The 19,620-nt window shown below is 41.5% G+C and overlaps 1 protein-coding gene across 1 annotated transcript in view; it reads right to left on the bottom strand.

Moving 5' to 3' along the window:
* Positions 1-19,620, bottom strand: part of LOC124574330 (odorant receptor Or2-like) — a 131,203-nt gene that overhangs the window by 22,343 nt on the left and 89,240 nt on the right. Inside the window, exon 6 of the mRNA XM_047131148.1 lies at positions 13,001-13,156. Within this exon, the coding sequence (XP_046987104.1) occupies positions 13,001-13,156 (156 nt within the window). The remainder of the gene's footprint in view (positions 1-13,000; positions 13,157-19,620) is intronic.

The raw sequence follows: 19,620 nt of genomic DNA, 5'->3' as shown, positions 1-19,620 counted from the left end.
ACCTTCTTTCATGATTCTTAAACCAAGTGTTAGTTATGATTATGTTGTGCTCTGAGCAAAATTCGACCAGGCGGCTTCCTCTTTCATTTCTGTCCCCCAATCCATATTCACCTAATATGTTTCCTTCTCTCCCTTTTCCTACACTCGAATTCCAGTCACCCATGACTATTAAATTTTCGTCTCACTTCACAATCTGAATAATTTCTTTTATTTCATCACACATTTCTTCAATTTCTTCGTCATCTGCAGAGCTAGTTGGCATATAAACTTGTACTACTGTAGTAGGCGTGGGCTTCGTATCTATCTTGGCCACAATAATGCGTTCACTATGCTGTTTGTAGTAGCTTACCCGCATTCCTATTTTCCTATTCATTATTAAACCTACTCCTGCATTACCCCTATTTGATTTTGTGTTTATAGCCCTGTAGTCACCTGACCAGAAGTCTTGTTCCTCCTGCCACCGAACTTCACTAATTCCCACTATATCTAACTTCAACCTATCCATTTCCCTTTTTAAATTTTCTAACCTACCTGCCCGATTAAGGGATCTGACATTCCACGCTCCGATCCGTAGGACGCCAGTTTTCTTTCTCCTGATAACGACATCCTCTTGAGTAGTCCCCGCCCGGAGATCCGAATGGGGGACTATTTTACCTCCGGAATATTTTACCCAAGAGGACGCCATCATCATGTAATCATACAGTAAAGCTGCATGCCCTCGGGAAAAATTACGGCTGTAGTTTCCCCTTGCTTTCAGCCGTTCGCAGTACCAGCACAGCAAGGCCGTTTTGGTTATTGTTACAAGGCCAGATCAGTCAATCATCCAGACTGTTGCCCTTGCAACTACTGAAAAGGCTGCTGCCCCTCTTCAGGAACCACACGTTTGTCTGGCCTCTCAACAGATACCCCTCCGTTGTGGTTGCACCTACGGTACGGCTATCTGTATCGCTGAGGCACGCAAGCCTCCCCACCAATGAGGTATTCTGATTGAATCACAAACTATATAATTAATGTTAACTGTATTCGTGTCTTACTTATCAACCGAGCGAGGTGGCGCAGTGGTTAGCACACTGGACTCGCATTCGGGAGGACGACGGTTCAATCCCGTGTCCGGCCATCCTGATTTAGGTTTTCCGTGATTTCCCTAAATCGCTTCAGGCAAATGCCGGGATGGTTCCTTTGAAAGGGCACGGCCGATTTCCTTCCCCATCCTTCCCTCACCCGAGCTTGCGCTCCGTCTCTAATGACCTCGTTGTCGACGGGACGTTAAACACTAATATCCTCCTCCTTACTTATAGCCTAATACAATTATATTAAGACGGATCGTTTGCCTTCGTTGCTATCGAGCGTGGAAGACAAATCGCAGACACTTTTCGTGGAGCATCGCTGAACAACAGTAAAACATTTTATACTGTGCAGAGCGATGAGCCGTGGTTGACGCCTTCCACAGAAGGTGAGGGAGAGCAGCCACGGCAGCCGCTGCCAGGTGCTAGCAACTGTATCAAGGAGAGGTCTGAAGCATGCGGCCTTCAAAAGCAGTCCGCCGCGAAATCTTTCGCAAAAATGTTATTGGACGGAGCTTTTATCACCGGTGTGGCAGAAAGTGAAATAAACTGCATCCGTTCTACTGTTATACTAAGGATGGAAGGTGCTAAAAAATTTAGGCGATCAGCAGTTTCGACCGAGAGACTCTGCATTCAAACGACGCGCTGTTTACTTCTAGACCAGTGGTTCCCAACAGGTGGTCCGCGGACCCCCAGGGGTCCGCGAGCTATGTCAGAGGGGTCCGCAAGATGCTATTACAATAAAAAATGTATTAAATATATTTCGTATGATAACAGATTTTTGGTTTTGGCCGCTTCTGATGGAGTACACTGTTGTAACTGTATTTTTTCAAATAAATAATACCTTGTATGAAATTAGTGTTTTCTTATTTTTCACGCATGTCTGCTCAATACAATCTCAAGTGTAATACACTTGAAAGACCAACACACTCAGTTTTAATTTTTTCCTATCATTTTCAGTTCATACTCAGTTTTGAGCAATAATCAAAAATTTAACAATAACAATGATGGCTACGTTGGAAAAGTTTTAAGCTCAAAATTTTTTCAATAACGAAGTACAAAAGATAGAAAACGTATAAAAAGACTTTTTTAGGTACTTGATACTGTGATATGACAAGGTACCAATCATGCTCGATGAGGTGGTCCTCGAGAAAATTTTGTTGGGAACCCCTGTTCTAGACTATGGGTCTATCCGTGGCGTAACAACCGAACAGAAGACAAGAATTCGTACAGGAACTGTACAGCCTACTGTGTTCCCAGATTAAGCAGATAGCCAGACTTACAGAATTATCATCGTGGCCACGTTATTTGTCCCATAGCGCGATCGGTGCGGTCTTACGAACAGAACACGTTAACTGCCATAATCCGATGTACGAGAAACTTTGCTCAGTGGAACATAATCAAAATAGGCGGACACGTGTCCGTAAATAATCGACCGTTTGTTAGAAGTAGACGGTCAAAGTTTTCGAAGTACTTTATTTTTTAAGCGAGTAAATAGTCGAATCGAATCAGTGGCATAGTGACTGGCGTCGTGATTTTACACTTTTGCACCCGGTCTTCAAAACCATATTACTGTTTTTATTTTTGTTTGTCCTTTATCTATCAGTGTCCGTAGAAGATTACTAAACTAATAGTTTTCCAGTGTATATTGAAATAGCGTTGTCTTTATTAGTCACTTATTCCTTGATTTGTGAATAAATATTAAAAAATCCTGTAGTGTGCCTTGATTCATAATCAATTGCAAGCGCCAGTTTTCGGTAAAGTGATTCGTTACGTGTGGTTTGCTACGAAATTATTGCCAACGCGCGAAATATTCAGCAAAGATAATGACGTTTCTTTCCCGAGTGAGATTCGGACGACGAGAGGTCACTGTGGCAAACCTGCCTTCGTGCGATAATTGTGGTGTTGGGAATTTCTATGTTTCGAATGTTTCTACGATTCATATCGTCCAAACCAATGAACCACATCTTCCTGAGGACTAAACATAGGAATGAAATACAAAAATTAACATAAGTATTGAAACAAGAACGAAATATAAGAACATGAGAATTTAAAAAATTGTAATCCCTGAAAATAAGATACACACATGTATTGTATGATAAATCTATGACATAGTGAAACCCAGATGTAAATGTACATTAATACAACGTCCTTCTATCATGTAGCTTGATTAACATTCTTGTAGTAATCCTCTACGTACATAGCTAGATAAATAAAGAAATAAATAAAACCCATAATCGGGTTTTCAACACGGGATACGAAAGGCCTCAAAGCTAGCCACTGTGCCACCATTTTGGCTGAGATTAGCGCGCACTAAAAGGCACATTAAAAGCCTGTCGTTAGACTCTGAGACGTTAGGCATCCACTAGGTTCAAATGTTATGTCAAAGAATTTACATTGGCACTAAAAATTCTGTTTTGTTTACCTGAAAGCCTATTCCATAGCTATTCCTACACTATGGTCACAGTCACGTTAACTTACTGTCACTTTGTTTATGATGATCCTGCGCTAAATATTAGCTGTCTAGAACAAGTATTGGGGCAAGGAAGGTACGAGCACACTCTGCATTGTTGCCAGATGTATACAAGATGGCGGAGATGACGTCATCCAAGATGGCGGGGTGTCGACTTGGCAACAGCGCATGACGTCATCCAAGATGCCTATGACGTCAGCTGATGACGCAAGTACCGTTATCCAAGATGACGGCATTTGGTGGGTAAGTGCCACGCACCACTCCCCCAGAAAAAGGGCCGTAAGTTCAAATTCCAACAGGATAATGCGTCCCAAGACGGTTATCTCTACTAACCTAAGAAAATTACGGGAAAATAGCTCAATTGGGTTACCTCGACTAACCTAAGTCATCCGACCGCCACTTCTTCCAATGAAATGGTGCCACGTTTGAATTTTGGCTGTAAATAAAGGTCAATTTGCGTATCTCTACTAACCTAAGAAAATGCCGTTAAAGAAAGAACACATGGACTAACCTGAGTCACGCTACCGCCACCTCCTCCTAAGGATTTGTGGGAAAAGGACTTGGACATAAGTTTTTATTTAAACAATTTCATGCAGTACGGTCTTCCAGGGTGTTCACCATGGGGTCCAGACTCCAACTGACTTAATACACAGCGCCACCACCAGAGGGTGCTCTCATCTGTGACGTAATCCAAGGTGGCGGGAAACAGTGTGTTTGGCAGGAGGTTCGGACTGAAACTCACTTAGTACACAGTGCCACCACCAGAGGGCGCTGTCGTCCAAGATGGCGGCCATGACGTCAGGTGATGATGCAAGTACCCTTATCCAAGATGGCGGCGGTGGGTAATTCAAAAAGTGCCATGCCCCCATCCCAAAAGGGGAATTCAGATTTTGTCAGATTTTCGCGAGTGCCACGCCCACCTGGACTTGGAAGGAAATAAAGTCCCCACCATGATCCTCAACCAACTGCCACGTCTGCTTACCAACCCATGGCGGTGGGCTAACATGCACTAATGTGCACTAACATGTACTAATGTGCACAGCACATGACGTCATCCAAGATGGCGGCTGTGACGTCAGTTGATGATGCAAATGCCACACCTCCCTGGTAGGGAGTTTGAATTTTGGTGGGAAGATAGGCCAATTGGGCTACCTCTGCTACCCTAAGAAACTGGCACAAAAGAAAGGACACTTGGACTACCTGCACTAACCTAAGTCACCCGACTGCCACCTCATACTAGGGATTCATGGGAGAAGGACTCAACCTGCACCAAGCTGGTGGAGAGAGGAAGGAGCGTACTTTATTTATTTTGGAACAATTTATTTAGGGATGGAGTATATTTATTACACTGACACAAACACATGCTCTGACATACATGGGGTCACATCACCCTGCCTACAGACATGTGAATCACTAAAAGACTCTGCCAACAAGCTTTCTAATTGTCAACTGTCGAAATCATGCACCAGTCTTTATTTAAACAATTTGAGCCACTACCACCATCCAATGTGTTCGCCAGGGAGTCCAGAACCCAACTGACCTAGTGCACAGCACCACCACCAGACCCCTCTATCATCCCTCTCATCTGTTTGACCTCTTTCTCTCCATCATCATTCTAACAGAACACCTCTGTTGCACAGATACCGACATCACGGATCATGCTGTAGCTACAAACCTTCGTAAACGCATCTAACAATATTCTCAATTTTATGCTCATGTCACGTCACCATGTAAAAAATAGGAATCGAGTTGACCTCACGGAAATTGTATGGTTTCCCAGAAATAGTTAATCCTCACTTTCTTGATGTCTCAGCTTGTATGCACGAAAATTCTTGCCCTAACAGAATGTGTTCACGAAAATAACGCAGAATAACGGCGAATACAGTCTTCCTCACAGACTTAATGTGGTACCCACTCCATCACGTGTTACCCTTCCTGCTTTAAACACACGCAAACGTTCCCTCTGCTATGTAGAGGCTCCTATATCCCAGCACAAAGGATGTCAATGAATCGAGCATTATGATTGGCTCTTATAGAATTTACCTGCCGAATTACAGATGGCACCGGTATCGAAGCACCATCCACCTTTTCTTTCTTTCTACAGATGGGACTTTCAGTGGTAAAATTATTTTGCACAGATCACTAAATTTCACTCACAGTTAAACTCGCAAAATTGTCTACAGATCATCAAATACATATGAGACTCACAAGAATTTTGTAGGCCAGGAACATATTTACCAGTCTAACTACAATTAAATATTATTACGATTGCCACAACAGCCTGACACCAATCCACGTACATGTAATTTCTGCTCTTGACTGTTGTGTTTGTGGAATGAATCTTACTATCTATAGTGTACATTATTTTCCACGTTAAAAAATCTTTCTCATACCCTCACAGTTATCGATATGCTGAACCTATACATCCCTCACGATGGGACACACTGTCATCCTCTCTAGTCATGCCACAACATAAAGCACACTAACTTTACAATGTAATATATTTACAAAATTTACACACATCATACGCCACAATAACTTTACAATACTATATATATACATTTTACACAAACAGTGCACTTATCTTTAATATCTGTACAGCACCCGAAAAAATTATGGCATGTCTACACTCACACTGGCTATATGTCACAATGCTCCTTAGTCCTAGGGAAGCACCGTCAGCCTTTTCTTTCTTTCTACAGACGTGACATTCAGCGGCAATAAACTGTTTTACACTGATCACCATATTGCACTGACAACGAAACCTCGCAAAGTGCCATACATATCATCAAACACAGAAAGACACTCAATTACACTGCTCTCCCACTGAGGACAGGAGCTTGAATATCAGAGCGTGAAACCGATATCCAACCCAGCAATATATCACCGCGTACCGTAACGATGTTGTAAACATACAATTCATATCCTCTGCCATACAGAATCATCCCTTTTACATCATAGTACCCTCAGCGGACAGAAGTCACTCTCAGAACTGTTCTACAAATTCGGGATCGTTTCCCCTCGGCCCAAACGCGTTACTCTTTCTGGTCTGAACCTGCTTCCTTGCTTGCTCACTGTTCTACGCACATCTCCAGACTCGGGATTACAAGAACACACGTATTTTCACATGGTTCGCCATAATAAAAAAATGGTTCAAATGGCTCTGAGCACTATGCGACTCAACTGCTGAGGTCATCAGTCGCCTAGAACTTAGAACTAATTAAACCTAACTAACCTAAGGACAGCACACAGCACCCAGCCATCACGAGGCAGAGAAAATCCCTGACCCCGCCGGGAATCGAACCCGGGAACCCGGGCGTGGGAAGCGAGAACGCTACCGCACGACCACGAGATGCGGGCTCGCCATAATATTAGACCATTTTCGCGGTACCTCTCGATATCAAGCACTAAGCAGCGTCCTACCGATCGCTAGCGCAACATAGTTCCCAAGTTATAGATTGGAAATTATTTCTCTACAAATCCCAAACTTTATTGAGATACAGCATGCTGCAAACCGCTGAGTACCTATAAACAAATAGAGGAAACTGGGAAACTGATATTTCCACTCTCGAATACCGATGTCGGTGATTTAACAGATTCCAAATCATCCCTATAATTTACGAGCCAACTAAGGTCTTTTCCATGTCTAGAGAACAGGCAAAGGTGTCTTCCACATGAGAGATGCACACACCACAATCGATCTTCTGCAAACTAAATTAAGGCGCGAAATGCATAGAAGCAAGCAAACTGAACATGGTAGGGAATAACGGTCCAGCGCAAACGCACCTCCATACACAATCTCCTCAAATTTCCACTTGAGCACGAAAGCCGCCTAACACATACTAAGTACTAGTTCGCTATTTGGTCGTCTAGACGATGGCAAAGTTAACTCAGATACATTCCTACACTCAAACAGCCCTCTGTATTCGGACAGCTGGTGCTGTCCACAGGAAACATGAATCATTCCCACCACAGACCATGCATAAACGGAATCATTCTTGAAAATCGGTCACATATATGTTTTATCATTACACTTACAATTAAATGTTACGATCGCGGTCTCAATTGAATGGCATTCGACAGTGAGCGAAGTATCGGAAATACACCCTGCTGAAGGCTGTGGCTCTGGAAATGGAATTATCTGTATCTTCCTTACGACTGGACATAGTAATCTACTTTACACATATCAGAACACAAACACATACACTATAAGCCTAATGCTCAAATGCGAACATATCATACACCCCCCCCCCCCCCCTCACTACTACTAAGTATAATAAAGTTGACCAATAAATGATTCAACACGATGCAAAATAATACTGAACGAAAATCAACGATGGGGGGCCTGTCTCTTAGGTTTTTCTTGCGAGTGCTACCACTGTGTCTTAGAAAGAGAGACGTAATCGGTCAGATGTTAAAAAAAAGATCACAACAACTACTGTATGTTACTGTCACTAGCGGTCTTGGATCTACAACTACGTGCAGGTATCCATGTTAAATGCCCCACCCGCTTTACAAATCATGATAAAATTAAAGCATTTTGAAAGTGATTCGGCTAAGGGACGTGGTATGTAAGCGATATTTGCGACTCCCTCACACTGCCCCAGCTAGATAATTCTATAGTATTTGTAGCGTATTATGTCTCTATACCATATCAGAGGTTCTGCGATATATCCAGTGAGTTATAGGCGATGACTGATTGAGAAGGAACACAAAAAGTAGTAGTAGATTATGTGCTGATTGAGGTCATAAGAAAAAAAAATCTACACTAGCTTCTCAGATCACTAGTGTTATGCTATCCGCTAGAAATGATGTACATGATTTCGAATCAGGTCTTTCAGTTCAAGCACATACCTGCATCGGATCACACCCACAAGGGAATCATATTTCTGGCACTCTCGTATCTCACAACGAGTCACCTTCCTCGAACCTGCCTGCTACAGTAAAATTACAACCTGGTTTTAGCCAGTCCCCACGCATCTTGCAGCTGTGCCCATTTCTTCAGCTTCACGCATGTGATCGTTCCATTTTAAGTTGAACTGAGCAGAAGTCGGAGAAAACCATTATAAGTGCCTACAAAATTTCGGAAGCTATGTAGAAAAGTAGTTCAACAGTTTTAGATTTTTGTACAATAAATATTTTTCCTGAACCTGTACGCGTTTGTTTTATATAACCAAACGAATCTTACTTTGTGGACGTACCTCATAACTGACGGACGCTGAGAGGGCAATGGAGAGATGCCTCTTGGGAATGAGTATGGGAAAGAGGGAAAGAAACAAGTATCAGCCAAAAGACTGGAATGGAGGGCATAATTATGACTGTAATGAAAATGGATTGGAAAACGAATGGTAGATGGATCAGCTCTTTGCTGGATTACAGGAGATAGCTGAAGACTACAATACACTGGAGGTTACTGGATGTCACTCAAAAGCATACAGGAGGAACGTGAATTTGTATAAATGAGAAACGTTATGTAGTGGCAGGTCTAGCTAGACCAGTCATTTTTCCGCGCTGAATTTAATTACTATGAGGCAGGGATCAGTAAATTGAGACATAATTATATTCTTTCATATCGTTAATAAGTTTATGAATGCATTCCTAATAAGTGTACACGACGGTGTAAAATTACGGACATTGTCGTATTTGTCTCACATAATACGAATTTTATAATGGCTGTCTGTGACTATCTGTGTACACAATCACAGTGTTTCTAAATAATTGTAGCAAATGTTACAATGTGATGATAGCTACGATTGTTAATCTGTTCACAATTTCTTGTAGAAAAGAAAATATCTCCATTACAGCGTTCACACTTAACAACGGGAGGCCACGACGTTGTGATCACGGATTAACTTCAAACTTTGTATATCTTTAGTAGGCCATTAAAACAACATAATGTAGAAGTAGTAACGTGCACTACTCTGACAATTTCGAGAAAATCGCAAAAGAAGTTTCACGTGTCTGTTATGTAACGTATGTATGCGCGCGTAGGAACTGAAAGTTAGAATTCATGGTGGTCAAATGCTGCTGGTGTTCGGTCAGAGGTTCAAAAATGGCTCAGAGCAGTATGCGACTTAACTTCTAAGGTCATCAGTCGCCTAGAACTTAGAACTACGTAAACCTAACTAACCTAAGGACATCAAACACATCCATACCCGAGACAGGATTCGAACCTGCCACCGTAGCGGTCGCGTGGTTCCAGCCTGTAGCGCCTAGAACCGCTCGGCCACCCCGGCCGGCTCGGTCAGAGGGTAGCTGCCCTCTGTAATGAAAAACTGAGTGAATGGGTCAACAATGAACTTGAACGAGTGTCATGGGTCGAGATCAAATAACAACTTCAGAAACGCCTGTGTAGTTTTCCGTGAGAGTAAGGGTATCGTTGAGCGACGTCAACAGTTCATGTACAGGCGTTCTCACGCAAGCGTTGATACTCTCTGTTGACATTTTTACTTTACCTTCTGTAACTCAGTAACAAGGAATTCTGGTTCACATATAATAGGACAAGAATTCGTCCTGTTATGCTATTAGGAAGCATCGTCCTCTTCCCCACCATCTCCTCTGCAATAAGTTTTTCTCTTTTCAGCATTCTGACTGGTTAATGCGGCCCGCCACGACCTCCCCTTCACGTCACAGTAATACGTACACACTGCGTCTTCGTTATTCGTGATATATATTTCACCTGACTTTTTACGAGGGGATTGAATGAGTAATGCAACATTTTTTCTGGATCAATTTCCGCTGAAAATATACGGAATATGTCGTGGGACATCGAGGAATATCCTTGGTTCAGACCCCACAGTTTCATGAACCTTCAATAGGTGACAGCGCTATATGTATCTTTCAAAATGGCGTCTATAACGGAGGTGAGTTCCGAGCTAAGAGCTGTCGATGAGTTTCTTGTAGCAGGAAGCTAGAGCATCCCACATATTCATACATGCTTACAGAATGTCTTCTCAGACTCGACCGTGAACAAGAGAAAGGTGAGACGTTGGACCAGGAGACCCTCATAATCGTGAAAAGGCCGCGCAAAGCCGTCCCATCTCCCACGTGCTAGCCGGTCACATACACCTATGGCTTCTACAATGTTAGAACGTGCAAACACACTCATTCATGGTGATCGACGAATCACAATCATACATCTCGCTGCTCAACTGGACATCTCTGTTGGTAATGCTGACACACTAGTCCACCAATTGGGACACTGTTCTTCCTCATCCATCCTACAGCCCAGATCTCATGCCTTCCGACGTCCAACTGTTTGGCCTTATGTTGACCCAACGAAGTCGATAGTTACAATTTCAGCGTGTGCAGGATCATCGAGATTGTACTGTGGATCAACAGAAACGCGTCGCTAGCTCAGATGAAACACGTTTCTGGTAACAGCAGGTCGATGGTCGTGTCCCCATACGCCGTCAACCAGGCGAAAGGCAGCTCGAGACATGCCGTGTGCCACGGATGCGTGCCAGTGGGCGCAGTACTGTGCATTCATCTGGGCGTCTAATCGAAGAGCTGTAGTCTACGTGAACATTATATCGGACACTTGCATCTCCTCATGCATGATGTCTTTCTCGATGGTGATGACATCTTCAGTAGGATAGCTATCCGTGTTACAAGGACACAGTCGTGCTAATGTGGATTGAGGAGCGTAATAATGAATCCATGTCGATGGTTTGGTCACCAAATCCAATGGAACACATCTAGGACGCTATCGGGTGCCAGCTCCACGCCCATAATTTATGAGAACTGTGTGATCTCTGTAGATATCTGGTGCCTCATACCTAAAGAAACGTACCAGTTGCTTGTCGAATCCATGACACGCGGAATAGCTGCTATATTGTATTATAAAGGGGGACCAACATGCTATTAATCAGATGACCACAATGTTTTGGCTAATAGTATGTTTCTTTCCTCACCAATTCTCTGCATAATCCGATTTCTTATCAGTTGCTAGCTCCGGTTGTGCTTTGCTGTGGCTCAGTCTGTTTAAATAAATAAAAGAAAGAAAAGGGAATGCACACGCTGCTAGTAGGTATGGAAATTGGATATAGGTCCTAATCTCCTTCTCTCCCTTGTCCGTCAATCTTCACCCCGCATTTTCTTTGTCCATGTCCGCTTCCTTGTCCCCCCTCGCTGTTCATCACCTCCTCCCTCTCTCTATCTTCCCCTCCCCCCTCTCTCACCATCTCCTATTGCCCCCTCTCCCCCCTATCACCTTCTCCCTCTTTCTCTGTCTATCATCTCCTCCCCCTCTCTCTGCATCTCCTCCTGCATCCTCTCTTCATCTTTTCCATTCCGTTTTCTATGTCCATTTCCTCGTAACCCTTTGTCCATGTCTTCTTCCGCCCTCTCAATGACCCTGAGCCTTGTTTATTGTTATTGCAAATTCAGGTTTTGTAGTAGTACTTTAATCACAAACCAATAAACCATAAATACAAGTCAACTCTACTGTTTTACTAACTACGTTTCACTATTATATATATATATATATATATATATATATATATATATATATATATATGTGTGTGTGTGTGTGTGTGTGTGTGTGTGTGTGTGTGTGTGTGTGTGTATTTATTAAGAAGTATACAGTCTATATGTGTCTAAACGTTTATTACAGTAACGTGTAAAAATTTGCAGTAAATCGAAGAGGTAGATTTGAGAGTGTTGATAAAAATGTTTTCCCTTTACATATTACCTACAAATTTATATATTATGTGTATTAAAATATACATATATGAAAGCATTAGGAACCTAAAAACACACCCGTATTAGAATTAAACATTGTGTTAACATTACAAATCAATAGGTCAACAACTTTCAGAGATTAACGATTTTGAACAAACCAACGTTTACATTTCTATATGTTTCCCCTTTTAGTATATATACCAGACGGCGTTCCAGCAGGTATATAAAAACACGTGAGTACTCGAATGACATATTGCGTCAAAATTTCAAAGCAATCTGTGAAGAACTTTCGGAGATTTGAGATCCTGAGGAAACGAACGTCTTCGTTTGTACTTATGTAGAAATTATATGTGTTCCTAATCACAAATCTCCAAAGGGTTTTGACCGGATGCTTTGAAATTTTGACGCAACGTTGCACTGGAATACGCGTGTGCTTTTACATACCTACTTTTCAACATATGTAATATATAATGTTTTATAAATTTAATAATAGGCAAATGTTACAAAAAATATAAAAAAGTTACGTATATCAAATATTAAGTAAATAGGTGTCTAAAAACACCTCTGATTTAGAAATACCACGCCGTGTCAGAATTTCAAAGCAATCGGTCAAGAGCTTTCGGAGATACACGATTTTGAGAAAGCGAGTATTTACGTTTTTATTTACGTAGATGTTGACATATTTGGACTGAAAAATCCCATTTACAGCATTAAATGTGCTTAGTGTTTTCAAATGAGAAGTTAGCTTCTAACAGATATAGCAAACTGACTTAAGCGCAACCTTCAAAAATGTCTCCCTGGACAGCTTAATTAGCTTCCCCACGGAGAACTCCAGGGGCTGCGATGCTCTCGTCTCGAGTATGAGGAGCGCTCGTTTGAAACGGGCGTCAGCGTCAACCCAGCTGCAGCTGTAGGCCGACCGAGCCAGTCTCTCGCTCTGAAACAAATTGTTTTTGTTGAATATCATAGAAAAGCTGTTTGAAGAGTTCTTGCACAATACAGTGACACTGCTCTAAAAGGGAAAGCCTTTGAATCACCATTCATTTAGAACACTGTTTCGTAACTTACTCTTTAATGGTTAATGTTTAATAGTTACAAAGTAGAACTAAAGACTAAATTAGTTGTATGTATGTCGAATGACACCACTAGATTTGAGAACGACATCTTCCGAGACAGTACTGTTGTGTACAACATTCTCGTACTTCTCGCCGCGTCAGTTCGGAGTAAAACCTGCATCTCTGGCCACGCGACGTAGGAGCTCTTGAGCATTTCTTCGAACATATGCAGCCAAACATCCCGTTCACTAACGAGACAGAGAAAGAAGGCTGCCATTTTTAGATGTTTTGGTACAACTAAAGTCGGATGGTCTTTTCGACCACTGCGTTATATCTTAACGTCCAAAGTTTTCATCAACCAGTCCAGAACAGAGCAGCTTTAAATACAGTGTTACACAGAGCAAAAAGTATTTCTGACGTATTCCGAAATTAATCAACCAAAGTACGTGTTCCGTAAGAACGGCTATGGTTCACGTGATATGAAGACAACGTTCTCGAGGAAGAAGAAACACGAAAATTTTGAACTTCGAATGATGGGACACCGGTTGTATTCCTTCCTTTCTGCGTCGCCAAATCGAGCAAAATGGGCACAATCCTGGCAGACGAGGTGTAAGACCTATTTTCCGACCTCCTAAGAAGATAAAAGAAATGCTACGCCCGACAGTCTCGGACTCAGGGTCCATAGGATTTATAACATCACTTGTGATTGCGGAATCAATTACATTGTTCAGTGCATCCTCAGTTTACGACCGCTGTGCAGAGGCTCCTACATACTAGGATTCCGAAATCAAAGAGGCTACAGAAGTAACGGTGAAAGAGCTGTCGATGCGGAGAAGAGGCAAAGTTATTAGTCGCAGCGTTTCAATGTTTATGATACGATGGGAGCGGTGGCGCCATCAGTGCAAGCGTTCATAACATCTGCGACGGCACTACGTAGTTACCGACCTGTCAGAAGCCGTCTATGGGCTATGTAAGGCCACCGCATCTGCAGTTTTGATAGTCAGTTGCTCCTGACGAACACGATGGAGGTTATTGTCGAAAGCTCTACGTTTTACTCTGAGCTGCTCAGCAAGAAGTCCGAGAATGTTTTATACAACCGCCAGAATTATGGGAAGATATCTTGGAAATTGTAGTCCATTTAATATTAAAAGCGCATGAAGGGTTCGCCTGTGCCCCCTGCTTAAGTGCTTGGATCCCAACTGCAGGAAAGAGACTGAATTCCTAAAACAGGAGAGGAAAGGAGATGGGAGATCTTTGTCGGTTTTGACTGACACTGTCAGATCATGATTTTCATATGTTTTGTAATCCGAAACGAAATTTTTCCTTTCAATGGATCATCCAGATTTCGCCATTACCCCGAATCTATGAGGAATCCTATACTTTTATTGATCGTTAACTTGGTTGTTAAATGTTGCGGTAAAGATACAAGAAACATTTTCGAGAAAGTATACTTCCCTTGTCATTTCTGTTTACTTTTGCTTAAATTTGTTGCCCTCTTTGCGTAGCAACACTCAACGACTCTGTTTATCCCCATTCCGCTTGATTCCTGATGACATTAACATCAATCTGAATGAAGACAGTACTCGTAGACTGTTTCTATTTGCGAAAAAAGTAAGACTACTACAAACAGAGGAGGAGTTATGTTCGTATCCCTTTCTGTCATTTATGTATTAACGCAGGGTCACTTACAGTGCTTTGCTGGAGGATTTGCATCCTTCTACAATCTGGAAGGCTGTGCCGATAGCAACACAGCTATTACAAGAGTCTTGTAAACTGTGAGGCAAGAGAGGAGAGTTCGGCATCATGGGGAACGGAAGACTTTTCGGCGCAGTGAAATCACAGTGTGTGAGAATCGAACCTTTGAAAGGAATGAAGCCATGCGAGGCGACCACGGCACATGAGAAGTTTGCACCGACAGGAAATAGTTAAAGTGATGGTTTAAGAACCGTCCTACAGAAGATGAGATGGAACAACGAAGGGTAACATGGGACAGCAGATCGGTAATGTTTTATGGGTCATATACTGAAAATTATCGTGATCGTGGAACAAGCTCCATGGCAGAAATGTAACACAGGTGAAGCTACTACATGCTTCCAGCAAGAGTATCTTGTCTACAGAATTACCTAATCTTACATAGGGTGAAAATTATAATGATAGATGACCATGAACTGAATACTTTGACAAGAAGACTCATTTGGTCAGACAGGCATATTTAGTTTTATGTAGAGTTGCGCTCTACCAAAACTACGGTTCGAAGTTTTGGTGCAATACATAAATGATATAGTAAATGGCAGAATTACCGGTAGTACTGGTAGCACTGGTAGGGAAAGAAACAATTGAATATGTGAGAGAGATACTGGGAGCCCACGATTTCTCTTTGTTTCGTGTTTCTTAGTTTTTTCTGCAAATAATCAGACCAGTACGTCGTTCAGTGTTAGTCTATTGCGTATTTTATATCCTTACAAAATATGAAAAGCATTTTATAAGCAATAAAAATGTTTTGATCGCCTAACTTCTGCGCTTTTATGTAAGCAAAGCAATTACTTTTCATGCGATTACAGTTTACAAGCAAAAATATAGAAAAGCTAACCATTTATCGTTATTTTGTATTCAATAGATCGTTCTTTATAAAGATCAAATGTGTGTGTGTGAAATCTTATGGGACTTATCTGCTAAGGTCATCAGTACCTAAGCTTACACACTACTTAACCTAAATTATCCTGAGGACAAACACACACACCCATGCCCGAGGGAGGACTCGAACCTCCGCCGGGACCAGCTGCACAGTCCATGACTGCAGCGCCTAAGACCGTTCGGATAATCCAAAGATCAAAAGCAAGAGTTTCCTGTTACTATCGATACGTGCGAAAGCTGTTAACTAATAACAGAACTATGTTTTAGGTAACCTCGACCAAGCGATGTTCGATTTATTTTTGTTTTGTGCTTTTTTTTTTAAATTTTGTCTTTTGCCGGGAAATTGCGTTTTGTACGACAATATGATAAATCTGTATTGTGTTTTTTAAATATTTTATTTGTACTACAAATATGCTATTTATTTTCAACTAACAGACAGGAGGATTACTATAGAATAAAAATGTTCCGTAGGCCACGTCGTTCTTTGTATATCCTCACTCAGTTTCTAGACGGCTCACCACTTCTGGATTTTAGGGGAATATAGTGAGACACTGATCACATACCCAAACAAACGGATCGAAATCAGGTAACGCTGATATGTATGCAACATACGTAATGTACAGGTAACGCGGTTATGATCTTAACTGACCATTGCTACTAGAAAGGCTACAGTAGTCTACGTTTACGTATGGTAGTCTACGATAGCCTATCTGTCTACATTTACATGGATATTCCGCAAATCACACTGGGGTACCCAGTAGAGGGTTCATCTAACCACCTTCGCAATAATTCTCCATTATTTCACTCTCGAACAGCGCGCGGAAAAAACGAACACCCATATCTGCCCGTGCCAGCTCTGATTTCTCTTATTTTATTGTGATGATAGTTTCTCCTTATGTAGGTCGGCGTCAACAAGTATTTATACAACTCTAATTTATGTGATCATAAACAACTTACGCCTTACAGTAACAACTGCTCAGAGTAACGACTCCCAGTCTCACTAGCGCATAAAGTAAATCGTTGATAATACTTAATAAATTGCTGTCACATAGCAAACAGCCTTTCTTTACGACAGGGCTGTAATTGCTGCACTGGTAGTATTCCTCTCTTTGTATTAATCGAAGTGTACTTTTCGTGGGCACTCTGATAAGCTCCCTTTGATAAATCTTCTACTCACATTCAAAACAATCTCCTCAAAGACTACTGCGAAAATTATTGCTAGTAGATTAAACAGCATGCCGGACCGGGACTAGAATCCAGGACCTTTGCCTTACCGACTGAGCTACCCAAGCACAACTCAAAACTCGTCTCCACAACCTTACTTCTGCCAGTACCTTATCTCCCATATTTCGAAATTCACACAATCTCTCCTATGAAACTTGTAGGACTAGCATTCGTGGAATAAACGATATTGCGGAGAAACGGCTTAGCCGCAGTCTTGTGGATTGTTTCCAGGATGAATTTTCATTCTGAATGGAGTCTTTGAGTAAAAATGTCATTTCTGTCCGTCTCATTGCGATTTTTTTCAGTTGCTATATTGTAGCAGTTCTTTCTACGTATGGTCCAGATTTCATCGAGCTATGTTACTTTGCAATCGTACATCATGCGAAAGTTACTTTCGTCCATAAATTTTGCACACCAGCGTGTTAAATGTACACCTGCGTCGGTTCAAAAATGGTTCAAATGGTTCTGAGCACTATGGGACTTAACATCTGTGGTCATCAGTCTCCTAGAACTTAGAACTACTTAAACCTAACTAACCTAAGGACATCACACACATCCATGCCCGAGGCAGGATTCGAACCTGCGATCGTAGCAGTCGCGCGGTTCCGGACTGTGCGCCTAGAACCGCTAGACCACCGCGGCCGGCACACCTGCGTAGTCCTGTAACGAGTAACGCTACATCTCCGTCAACTATTCATTGACTATTAACAGCGCTAAACTCCAGCAACTGTACATTAATATTTCAAGATAACGTCACTAGTTTCGATGTGACAGACAGCTGTTTGTTAAGAGATAAAGGCATGTTACGAGTACAAACATGTGAGCTACACGCATTGCTCAGTCAAGCTCTCGTACCGCCTGAGATATTCAGGCCAGACCATTGGTTTCCTTATCGCAAAACACAAGACGCAAATATGGAGACGTTTCACTGGTCAGTAGACATGTATCAACGACGTCAGAGACGATGATGAAAATAAGGATTTATATGAAGAGCTGAAGAGAATTGTGGGAAGCATCTCCTACAGGAATGTGAATGGGGAACTTCATTGTTAAGGTGGAACAGGAGGAGAACTGTAAACCCTCAGTAGGAAAGAAGAACTAAGTACAGAGGCAAATGATAATAGACTTTGCTCAATTAGTTCACGTACAACAGTACAAGAACTATCCCTCGCAAGCATTTATTCATAAAAAAAGTTCTCGGTATCTAGAAAGTGATATACATAATGCACACATTGTCACAAGTGGAAAACAAGACGAGCAATCAGAAGCTCGGATAATGGTAGAACGAAGCTGGAGATGTACTACAGTTTGATGCAGAACGACTACATTATCAATGCATAAGTTTACAGAAGAAGGTTTGCATTCCTTATAAAACAGAAACATTAAACGATAGGAAATATCAACGAGAATTGGGTAAAAATACTGAAAAACGTGGTCGGGGCAGCAGGAGAAATAGCGGCTGGTGTTAATGTGTATTACCTTAAAAATGACATGAAGTTGTTCTTGTTGGAAGATAATACTGTTCAGTACACAAAAATCTCTTAGATCTGAGTGCAAGAGGATGATCAGTAATCCAAAAACAATGTTTAGGGAACTCCTCAGGAATATGAACTGGAGTGATGTATGGACAGTGCTCTAGCCGTAGTAAAAAAATTCTGCGTTGTTATTAACAAATTCGTTAGGTTATTTGAAAGCTGCTTTGCCCCAAAAGAAGCCCAGCTCAGATCACAGTATACAAGCACACCAAGGATTACTCAAGGAATAAAAGTATTTTGCCAGACAAAAAGAAAGCTATATTCGTCAGTCAGAGACAGCTCTGAAGTTGATATTATACCTCATTACAAGATATAATGTAAACTGTTGATGATAGTAGTACAGACATAAAAGCAAATTACAGGAAAAATATAGTCACACCAGGTAACAAAATAACGGCAATGTGGGATATAGTGAAGGAGGATGCATACAACCAGGGATGAAGAGAAGCAGATAGCATTAAGAGCATATGATACATTGGTAACAAATGTGTGTGGAGTTGCAAAACTTTTTAACGAGCTTTTCATAAACGTTTCTGAAAACGTCGTGTTGTCAGATTCAGTAGATGCTGACATGGAATATCTCAGATCAGAAATACAAGTAACTTCAGTAATATGGATATGACCATCAGTGCATCACTAGATGTAATGTCCACCATAAAATCTAAAAATCAGAAATATCTAGTGGTTATGACAACAATCAACAAATTTAATTAAAGAGTGTTCTTTTGGGTTTAATAACATACTAAGTTGTTTGTGTAGGCTGTCATTTATCAGTGGAACATTTCCCAAAGACCCTTATATAAGAAAGGAGGTAATGAAATACCGCCAAATTTATGTCCAATTTCACTTCTGCCAGCAATCTCGAAAATTCTAGAAAGGTTAATATAAAATCAGTTTCTTAACCATCTGAGTATAAATAACATATTGTAAAAGCCACAGATCGTATTTCTAAA

This window comes from Schistocerca americana, chromosome 1 (genome assembly GCF_021461395.2).
Source record: "Schistocerca americana isolate TAMUIC-IGC-003095 chromosome 1, iqSchAmer2.1, whole genome shotgun sequence".
NCBI classification, from domain to species: domain Eukaryota; kingdom Metazoa; phylum Arthropoda; class Insecta; order Orthoptera; family Acrididae; genus Schistocerca; species Schistocerca americana.
The sequence above is the reverse complement of the archived record's forward strand: the minus strand, read 5'-3'. Positions and strand labels throughout refer to the sequence as shown.